At 34.2% G+C, this 11,340-nt stretch overlaps 3 protein-coding genes across 3 annotated transcripts; all 3 read right to left on the bottom strand.

The window, feature by feature from the left end:
• Nucleotides 1–3,005: 3,005 nt before the first annotated feature.
• LOC117109543 (cell adhesion molecule 2-like) lies at nt 3,006–6,596 on the bottom strand. Its single transcript, XM_033251914.1, has one exon. It carries the CDS (start codon nt 6,564–6,566, stop codon nt 5,124–5,126), a length of 1,443 nt encoding a protein of 480 aa, XP_033107805.1. The 5' UTR covers nt 6,567–6,596; the 3' UTR covers nt 3,006–5,123.
• A 188-nt stretch (nt 6,597–6,784) lies between these two features.
• LOC117109545 lies at nt 6,785–8,288 on the bottom strand. The gene has a single exon (XM_033251916.1). The coding sequence runs from the start codon at nt 8,249–8,251 to the stop codon at nt 6,824–6,826; it is 1,428 nt and encodes a 475-aa protein (XP_033107807.1). The 5' UTR covers nt 8,252–8,288; the 3' UTR covers nt 6,785–6,823.
• Nucleotides 8,289–8,486: 198 nt separating this feature from the next.
• LOC117109540 lies at nt 8,487–10,141 on the bottom strand. Its single transcript, XM_033251912.1, has one exon. The coding sequence runs from the start codon at nt 10,103–10,105 to the stop codon at nt 8,516–8,518; it is 1,590 nt and encodes a 529-aa protein (XP_033107803.1). The 5' UTR covers nt 10,106–10,141; the 3' UTR covers nt 8,487–8,515.
• Between the last annotated feature and the right edge of the window lie 1,199 nt (nt 10,142–11,340).

Here is an 11,340-nt window from a genome sequence, read left to right as displayed (position 1 = left end):
TCATCTGTGTCTCTCTTCACATGATTAAATGTATTTGGGCGTGGCCTTTAATGTCACTGTTTAGGGTCACGTATACATGAAAACATTGCTGTCATCGGTGTTTCAGCATTCTACAATGTACAAGTAGTAATTCCTAGTTGGTTTCATTCATGTCTTTCTTTGCTTGATTTTATCATGTTGCTGCTATATAAGACCCCCGTGGGTCCCTTGGGGCTGCTATCTGGGCTTATGTACAGGATAAAGTTGCTGTCATTGGTATTTTTGTTACCCCCAATGTATAATAGTTCCAATAAAAAAAAAATTCATCCGTGTCTCTCTTCACATGATTAAATGTATTTGGGCGTGACCTTTAATGTCACTGTTTAAGGTCACGTACAGGTAAAAGTTGCTGTCGCCTGTGACATTATAGCAAGTATCTACCTGGGAGTAATATCTAATTATTTTTATCCATGTCTCTCTCCACATGATTAAACACATTATTTAACCCCCTATTTCATTTCCCCCAGCCCGCTTGTACAGGAGTGCCCCGGCAGCAATACTGAATATTTTATCTTGGCCCTATACTATCATGACCAGACCATCAAACCTTTTGTCTCTTTTCACATGATTAAATTTTCTGGGCTCCCGGTCTATGTGTTTCTAGCCAGGATGACTGCGTCACGACAATAGTGTACAACATTTGAATACTGTACAGTAGTTGCAGCCTGGTTAAAAAGAAAAGCCACAAAGCCTATTAATAAACGTTTAATAACACACACAAATGTAAGAATATCGGTTGAATTATGTATTGTTAAAGTTACCGTAGGTGACGTTAACTTATTCTTCTTTATGCTGTGTATCATGTTCAATAGATATCTAATACTGTTCTCACACATGGCCCAGTTATGCTTTAATAAATACCGTAAATGCTCAAAAATAAGCGTCGCGGCGCTTATACAATTTTTGGAGGCTTCAGTGCAGTGTAAATAAACGCTTATAAAGAAATTTTGTTTTCATTTTGTTATTTATGCATTTTAAGACGGTAGGCCTATATCTTGTATTTAAAACCCTGTTTCTCAGAGTGTTTCCTTACACACAGGGCAATATACTCTCGATTAAGCTTATTCGAGAGCGGCACATAGCGAAACAAAAAATCAGGTTTGGTGCAGCGCTTATTCGAGAGCGGAGCTTATTCGAGAATTCACATTATGTGTTTTAATGAGACATAGGGAGTAAAGTTGTTTTAGCCCTTAAGAAAAATCCTGTTGTCGCATGAATTGAACCCGGACCTTGGATTGAAGGCATGCATCTTAAACTCCAAGCTATTCAACTCCACTTTTAACTTATATAACGATAGAAATATCGATATTTTCATATAGGCCTATTATTAATAATAATAATAATCACAAAAACAGACAATTATTATTATTATTATTTTTTTTAAATGATAATTAAGATACCATTGCTGTTGTAATGTTGAAAATGTATATGATATTTTATTACACCAGGAATACACTGCAGTGTATTCTTTTCTCAGGCATGCCTAATTTTTTCTAATATAACTGAAACAAGCTGGTTTTTTCTTCATTATTGTGGCTGGCGGTCAACTGGATTACAATATTGATTTCTTTAATTAACTTTAACACGGTATTGAACGATTCTTTCAAACACTTTGAGATTATTCCCTCACCCTCGATAATCGTGTTAGCATCGAACAAAAGACATGTATATATAAAATTAAATAGGTCTATGTACAGGTCTAAAGTAAAGTACCGTAAATATGCGTATTATAAGGAAATGATCTACCCATGGTATTCAAACGTTTTGACATTGTAACTCTACATTCCAGTTTGGCTGCAACCCAAACCTTTGTCGAACGAACATTGTCAGTTTCACAGATCAGATTTCAATTTAATGGTCATATTTACTAAGAATAAGACAGTTTGTGTCATCTCAGATTGCACAAGAAACCAAACTTCAAAAAAAGTCCAAAACATCATTGTATTAAAAAAGCAATAGTATTTTGTGAAAAGCAGTTTCATGAGGAAATCGATTCAGTATAAAATGTAGATACCATTGTTTTCGTTTTTAAAGTGTACATATTGAATAATCCACATCCTTGCAACGGATATTCCCCTCTGGGATTATCGCAACATTATTTCCTGAAAGCATGTGAACAAATTTTGTTTATAAAGAAATACGTTTTTGGATTAGGTATTCCATCACCACGAAGACATTAAGCTGAAAAAAAAAAACATTGCGAGAGTAGGTTTAATGTAAAATATTCATGTTTGTGCGTTGTTGTTTACTTTTGCTGTTCACTGTAATGTTTGTATTATGCAAAAAATAAATAAATAAATAAAATATTAATGTTTCGCTTTAAATTTAATCATGTAATTCGATAAGCTTAACTACCAGTGACGGAAGAATACTATTTGTTGGTCTAGCGTCGTCTTCATTGATCTTGACAAGAAAGCTATCAACACTACAATTACACAATGAATTGAGGTAACGATGTGATTTAACAAATAGCACTTCATATTTAGGCCATAATGTATAATTACACGTGACGCATAAAACACAGTAACAACTACTGGTAATTTCATACCATACCGTACAATTCATATCTTAATTAATAAGTTAAAAAATTTAGGCTTACTGTACATGTTTTGGATAGAACTATCAAAATACATTGAGAATACTTATATATTCATAATCAAACTAGTATATATATATATATATATATATATATATATATATATATAAGCAAATAATAACATCATGTTCCTATTTGAGCACTTATTATTTGTTTATTTGTTTACTGTTTGAATATTATATGCATATATATATTTATATATATATATGATTTATATATGTACGGTATTCATATATATAATTATGTATATATATGTATGTATATGTATATATGTATATATATATATATACATATATATATACATATATATATATATATATATATGTCAAATGACAGAAACAACACTTAAATAAAGGAGTAAATCATATTATTTGTCTCAAGCATAGCTCCTCAGACTGATTATATTTTTAATATTATTTTTGAATTCATATTAACAAAAATCTAGTGATTTTGATGCTGAACGCATTGAGTAAGCAGAACAAAGTATGTAATTTCATTCAGGGTTTTAAGTATTAACTATTACATACTATTATACAGATACAGTAAATTGTATGCAAAAAATACAATACTACTTATAATTACATTCATTACACATAATTGGTTTTCATACATCACTCTAAATTATTACTCGGTATAAACCTACAATATATGGAATACTATACAAACATTCCGTCATATTCTACAATATAGGCCTAGTTGTATTGGTTTATTTCACTTTCTTAACAAGGCAGTGGTTAAAGTTAGGGGAAAAATTAATGTTGTTTTATAAGCTTAATATTCCGTTAAGATTTGTCATTGAGGTAATTTTCTCCATTGGCAAATAATTATTAGCTTCGATCATTTCTATGCTTCGATCTTACCATAAAAACAGTATGCTAACAACTCGCACATCTACATAATTTATTTCAGGGAAATTCCAGCTCTTACCGTCATGGATGAGCCTCATTGATTAGCTTTGCCGTAGCGTGATTGTAAAGCCTTAATGAATCTACCGTACACGTTCATTTTATGAGTCATTTATCCATGCACGACAGCAGAAAACATCAACATTAGGACTACGACAATCTCATGATGCACATTGTAGACTCGCTAGCTTTCTAGACTAGTCGATTTCATCAATATCAGGATAACGTCAAGGCCAACGGGCATCTATGACTTTTCTATATATACCTTTTTTGAAGACACTTCGAAAGGTGTTTAGAACATAAATACTTTTCATCATATCATTAAGAAGCAATTTGAACAAGACTTCATTTTTGGAAATTTACGTAGTTCAAAGAACCTATTAGACAATAATACTGTATTACAACGACATATAATGTACATAAACTTATCTAACATTAATCTGATCTCCAGTAATATTAAAATATCTACAGATTATTAATGAATATTTACTGTTTTTATATTCCCATTTAAAGTTAAACATAGATCCTATGAATTGAAATGTACATCCACAAAATACTAGCACACGTCGTACACACACCGGCACATACCACATCAACTCCCCCTCCCACATACCCACACATATATTCACTTCTGCTTATTATTAAATATACAGCTATTTGAGATTAGAGCAGTGATAGGCCTAACCCTGCTATCCGAATATTATTTTCTACGCTTACGGGTATTAACGAGTATTAATACGATACTGAAATCAAACTACGCCACCACATGATCATAATTATGCCCATCATGTACATCTTTTAACATCATTCTGTACGTTTGATGGAAATACATCTCGTGCAAAACATAGGTTAATTTACTTTTACACATAATGAATAATATAATTATACATAATTAGTAAGACCACTCAGACTATACTTTGCTCTATTAGGTAAGCTAACATGGGGATTACAAGTAGTTTTAAAAAAGTATTAAATAACCTACACATATTTTTTATAAATACGTTATTCCAGTCAGGAAATATATCAATAGTAAGAAATAGCAAACACAATTTAGCAAAGCTTAAGATATAAATCAGTACAACATAATGTGATTAGTATATTAGCATCCAAATAGATTATTCAAATTCAGGTTCAAACATTTACACAATGATACTGAAATATTTTTTTCGCATTCTGAGTTATATCGAATCTACTATTTACATCTGTACATCTGTACATTTTTATAGTGCCTTCTTATTATAAGTACTATTTTTTTCTACAATTGCAGAGCTGATAGGAGAAGGCTAATGATGCTTAACAATGTGAGTATCTGCGGCAAACCTAAGGAAACTGCTTTGCCTCGATATTTAAGAGGAACACATTGATATAAGCATTTTCTGCTAAAATTACGCATAGAGTATGTCACATATACAACTCTACAAGACACTTCTCAATTTTATCAAGAAATAATTATTCTTTAGTATAATCATCACATGCTACATTACAGCCCTTGTTGGAAATTCATGATACATAATATTACCATTTGTCGGTTTCTTAGATATAAATGACTTAAAACTTAATGATAAACATGCTGACTCAACTGTCTAAAGTGAAGCCGCCGTGTACATCCTTTGTGAGTAGTATGCCTGACGTGACTGCGGTGATACCTGTGTATACGTCACATCATATTCACATTCACCAGGAACTTGAACTCCTACAGTCCTCATCCATGGGGCTGCTAAGCCTAACTGTGGTAACATAGGATCCACATGATCCTTAGGCTCGAAGTATACATCAGGTATAGAAACAGGTCTTCCTCTACTGACGGTGTCATTTGGCTGTCGTCGTGTATATCTCATGTAGCCGACGGGTATTAGAGCTAGGCCCAAAATTACTATGATGCAAGCCACTGCAATGGCAATAATAAGTGATATTGAGAAGTCTTTATTCTTTTTGTTTCTGTTTACAGGGTCGATGGTCTCTGGTTTTGTACGTTTGCTATTGGTCTTTTCTTTGTCTAAATTATTCTCTTCAATTCCTGTTTTTATTTTCGTCTTTTCCAATGGGCTTTTAGCATCTTTTGAACCAGAATTAAAAATAAGGATTTTAAAAGTCTGTGACCGGCTTCCAATGGAATTTGTTACTTTGCATTCAATAATTGTACCATTTATATCTTTTTGAGTGTGGAGAATTCTCAAAATACGTTCATTTTCTAATGTATACATGTCTTCATTGAGCTGTGAATTAATGTTCCATTCAAATGTTACTTCTGGTGGATTTGAATCACTGTAGCAAATAAATATGGCTTCTTTCCCGAGCATGGCAACGTCCGTTTGCTCGATACGCACGTGTGGAGCATAAAGAACATTGATTGGTCCAGTACTACAATTTCGTCGTATTGCAATATTTGCCGGGGTTGTCATTTCACATATAAACATGGATCCTTGATCATTTTTACTGGCAATGAATGAATAGGATATTATGTAAGCATCTGTTTTGATAGATGTTTCAACTTGTGAAGACCTAACCTCAGCATCGTTACGTTTCCATGTCAAATCCGCAAGAGGGTTTGTTATTTCTGATCTACAAGTAACAACAATGTTCTCTCCAATTTTATAACTTGCAGAGATAGGAGAGCAAAGTGGATAATGTTCTCGAGGAATTTGTAGCACAGTTAAATTAGCTGGCTGCGACTGGGCAATTAAATGGTTTTCACGATTAAACACAGTACACACAAATTGTCCACTATCCTCTCTTTGAACGTTTCGTATATGTAAATTAAATGTACCAAGCAAAGCATTACCATCAATATTATACCTTTCATCTAATTGATTGTCAAGAATTATTCCATCTTCACTTATTTTCTCATCACCGTAAATCCACGAAACGTATTCCATATCGTTAAGATCAACCACCATACAAGTAAAATAAGCAACTCCACCCTCCGGTTGTCGGTTATTTTGTGGTTCAAAGCGAAATTCGGTAAATGAACTCGATGGATAAATGCAAGCTAGGAATAGCAGGAACATCAATAAGCCCATATGCATTTTTGAAATGTTCCTTTGCTATATTATTTGGAAAGCTACATTCTCAAAATTAAAATCATCTTTATAACATGCGTAGAAATTGGTATAAGAAAATGTGTAGATTATAAATCACTTCCATGAATCAGCATGTATTGGTATGGGTACACCCACAGGTCAGACGGTTAATGAATATTCATTTTAAAATACATACGGCTATATTTGTGCATAAGCAATATAATATTAAGTTACTGGGTCTTTCTAAGTTGGAATAGTAGAACTCAAAGCGATGCCGCCGTGTACATCCTTTGTGAGTAGTAGGCCTGGCGTGACTGTGGTGATACTTGTGTATACGTCACATCATATTCACATTCACCAGGAACTTGAACTCCTACTGTCCTCATCCATGGAACTGCTAAGCCTAACTGTGGCAGAATAGGATCCACGTGGTCCTTAGGCTCAAAGTATACATCAGGTATAGAAACAGGTCTTCCTCTACTGACGGTGTCACTTGGTTGTCGTCGTGTATATCTCATGTAGCCGACGGGTATTAGAGCTAGGCCCAAAATTACTATGATGCATGCCACTGCAATGGCAATAATAAGTGGTAATGAGAAATCTTCATTCGTTTTGTTCTTGTTTACAGAGTCGATGGTCTCTGGATTTTTATGTTTACTATTTTTCTTTTTTGTCTGTAAATTACTGTCTTTTCCTGTTTTTATTTCTTCCTTTCCCAATGGGTTTTTAGCATTTTTTGGTACAGAACTAAAAATAATAATTTTAAAAGTCTGTGACCGACTTCCAATAGCATTTGTTACTTTGCATTCAGTAATTGTACCATTTATATTTTTTTGAGTGTTGGGAATTCTCAAAATACGTTCATTTTCTAATGTATACATACTATTCTCAAGTGATGGATTAAATATCCATTCGAATGTTACATCCGGTGGATTTGATTCACTGTAGCAAATAAAGATGGCTTCCTTCCCGAGCACCAGAACGTCTGTTTGCTCAATACGAACTTGTGGAGCATAAAGAACATTAATTGGTCCGCTACTACAATTACGCCTTATAGCTGAATTTGCTGGGGTTGTCAGTTCGCATGTAAATAAAGATCTGTGATCGCTAATACTGGCAACTAGTGAATATGAAACTATGTAATCTGTACCTATAGACGTTTCAACATGTGACGTAGCCTCGACGTTATTACGTTTCCATGTCAAAATTGCACGAGGGACTGTTATTTCAGATCTACACGTAACAACAATTTTCTTGCCAATAATATAACTTGATAAGATAGGAGAGCAAATTGGATAATGTTCACCAGGAATCTGAAGTACTGTTAAGTTTGCTGGCTGTGACGCAGAAACAACATCATTTTCGCCTTTGAATACATTACATATAAATTGTCCACTATCTTCTCGTTGGACATTTAGAATATGTAAATTAAAAATACCATGCAAAGAATTAGCGTCTACTATGTACCGCTTATCTATATGTTTGTCAGTGATTATTCCACCTTTACTGATAATATTACCATCATGAATCCACGAAACGTATTCCAGAACGTCGAGTTCAATCACCATACAATTGAAATAAACTACTCCTCCCTCCGGTTGAATTTCATTATCGGGCTCTTTGCGAAATCCGGTAAAAGTAAACGATGGATAAATGTTAATCACAAAAATCAACAATAATGTTATCTGCATTTTTACATTGTTCTTTTCAAACAAACGTTTCCGTGATTTCTATATGAAATAAGTCAAAATGTGTTTAGTAAACAAATGCCATGCACAGGCAGTATTGATAGAGTGTCCAGGTTCCTCAACAAAACAACATGAGTGCTTAAAGTTACTCCCATTAAACACACAACTAATGAATATTCATGTACAAATATAATAGAGTTAGACGCGTATATTATAAAAATAATGTTGAGTTACTGGTTTAAGATATGTTAGATATAATTTAAGTAATTAAAGCGATGCTGCCGTGTACATCCTCTGAGAGTAATATGCCTGACGTGACTGTGGTGATACTTGTGTATACGTCACATCATATTCACATTCACCAGGAACTTGAACTCCAACTGTCCTCATCCATGGAGCTGCTAAGCCTAACTGTGGTAGCATAGGATCCACGTGGTCCTTAGGCTCGAAGTATACATCAGGTATAGAAACAGGTCTTCCTCTACTGACGGTGTCACTTGGCTGTCGTCGTGTATATTTCATGTATCCGACGGGTATTAGAGCTAGGCCCAAAATTACTATGATGCATGCCACTGCAATGGCAATAATAAGTGATATTGAGAAGTCTTCATTCTTTTTGTTCCTGTGTACAGGTTTGATAGTCTCTGAATTTGTATGTTTACTATTGGTCTTTTCTGTGTCTAAATTATTCTCTTTAGTTCCTGTTTTTATTTCCTCCTTTCCCAATGCGGTTTCAGTAGGTTTTGAAACAGAAGTAAAAATAGTGATTTTAGAAGTCTGTGACCGACTTCCAATGGAATTTGTTACTTTGCATTCAATAATTGTACCATTTATATCTTTTTGCGTGTTCAGAATTCTTAAAATGCGTTCATTTTGTATTGTATGCATATCTTCATCGAGTGCTGGATTAAAGTTCCATTCAAATGTTACTTCTGGTGGATTTGAATCACTGTAGCAAATAAATATTGCTTCTTTCCCGAGCATGGCAACGTCCGTTTGCTCGATACGCACGTGTGGAGCATAAAGAACATTGATTGGTCCAGTACTACAATTTCGTCGTATTGCAGTATTTGCCGGGGTTGTCATTTCACATATCAACATGGATCTTTGATCATTTTTACTGATAATGAATGAATACGATATTATGTAGGCATCTGTTTTGATAGATGTTTGAACTTGTGAAGACCTTACCTCACCATCGTTACGTTTCCATGTCAAATCCGCAAGAGGGTCTGTTATTTCTGATCTACAGGTAACAATAATGTTTTCTCCAATTTTATAACTTGCTAAGATAGGAGAGCAAAGTGGATAATGTTCTCGTGGAATTTGTAGCACTGTTAAATTAGCTGGCTGCGACTCAGCTACCAACTGATTGTTGCCTTTAAATACAGCACAAACAAATATTCCACTATCCTTTCTTTGAACGTCTCGAATATGCAAATTAAATGTACCAAGCAAAGCATTACTATCGACATTATATCTATCATCTAATTTTTTGTCAAGGATTGTTCCATCTTTACTAATTTTTTTACCATCGTGAATCCACGAAACGTATTCCATACCGTTAAGATTGACGACAATACAATTGAAATAAGCTAGTCCACCCTCTGGTTGAGTTTCTTTATCGGGCTCTTTGCGAAATCCGGTAAAACTACTCGATGGATAAATGTTAATCACGACAATCAACAACAATAAAAACTGCATCGTTATAAATTTTCTTTTCAAATCAACATGTTTGCAGTGGTCCCTCTTTAAAATATGCCAAAGTGTTAATAAATGAATATCGTGTACTGACAATGTTGATAGAGTATTCAAGTTCATCAATAAAACGATAAGAATGTATAAAGTTCCTCCCATTAAACACACAGCTAATGAATATTCATGAACAAATGTAATACAATTAGACGCGTGTATTATAAAAAACAATGTTGAGTTACTGGTTTAAGATATGTTAGGTAAAAAATTTAAGAACTCAAAGCGATGCTGCCGTGTACATCCTTTGTGAGTAGTAGGCCTGGCGAGACTGTGGTGATACCTGTGTATACGTCACATCATATTCACATTCACCAGGGACTTGAACTCCTACTGTCCTCATCCATGGAGCTGATAAACCTAACTGTGGTAGCATAGGATCCACGTGGTCCTTAGGCTCAAAGTATACATCAGGTATAGAAACAGGTCTTCCTCTACTGACGGTGTCACTAGGCTGTCTTCGTGTGTATCGCATGTAGCCAACAGGTATTAAGGCTAAGCCCAAAATTAATATGATGCATACCACTGCAATGGCAACAATAAATGATATTGAGAAGTCTTTATTATTTGTGTTCTTGTTTACAGGTTCAATAGTATCTGGATTTGTATGCTTACTATTGGTCTTCTCTATGTCTAAATTATTCTTTTCAATTCCTGTTTTTATTTCTTCCTTTTCCAATGGGCTTTTAGCATCTTTTGAACCATAACTAAAAATAATGATTTTAAAAGTTTGTGACCGACTTCCAATGGAATTTGTTACTTTGCATTCAATAATTGTACCATTTATATCTTTTTGCGTGTTTAGAATTCTCAAAATGCGTTTATTTTCTAATGTATACATGTTTTCATCGAGTGGTGGATAAAAGTTCCATTCGAATGTTACTTCTGCTGGATTTGAATCACTGTAGCAAATAAATATCGCTTCGTTTCCGAGTATGACAACGTCGGTTTGCTCGATGCGCACGTGTGGAGCATAAAGAACATTGATTGGTCCAGTACTACAATTTCGCCGTATTGCAGTATTTGCTGGAGTTGTCATTTCACATGTAAATGTGGATCTTTGATCATTTTCACTGGCAATGAATGAATAGGATATTATGTAAGCATCTGTTTTGAAAGATGTTTCAACTTGTGAAGACCGAACCTCAACATCGTTACGTTTCCATGTCAAATACGATAGAGGGTCTGTTATTTCTGATCTACAGTTAACAATAATGTTTTCTCCAATTTTATAACTAGCTGAGATGGGAGAGCAAAGTGGATAATGTTCTCGAGGAATTTGTAGCACAGTTAAATTTACAGGCTGCGACCCAGCAACCAACTGATTTTCACCTTTAAAC

The sequence above is a fragment of the Anneissia japonica genome, unplaced genomic scaffold (assembly GCF_011630105.1).
Source record: "Anneissia japonica isolate Jap-2015-1 unplaced genomic scaffold, ASM1163010v1 scaffold287829_len2072220_cov186, whole genome shotgun sequence".
In the NCBI taxonomy this organism is placed as follows: domain Eukaryota; kingdom Metazoa; phylum Echinodermata; class Crinoidea; order Comatulida; family Comatulidae; genus Anneissia; species Anneissia japonica.
Note: the sequence above shows the minus strand (reverse complement) of the source record. Positions and strands in the feature narration are given on the sequence as shown.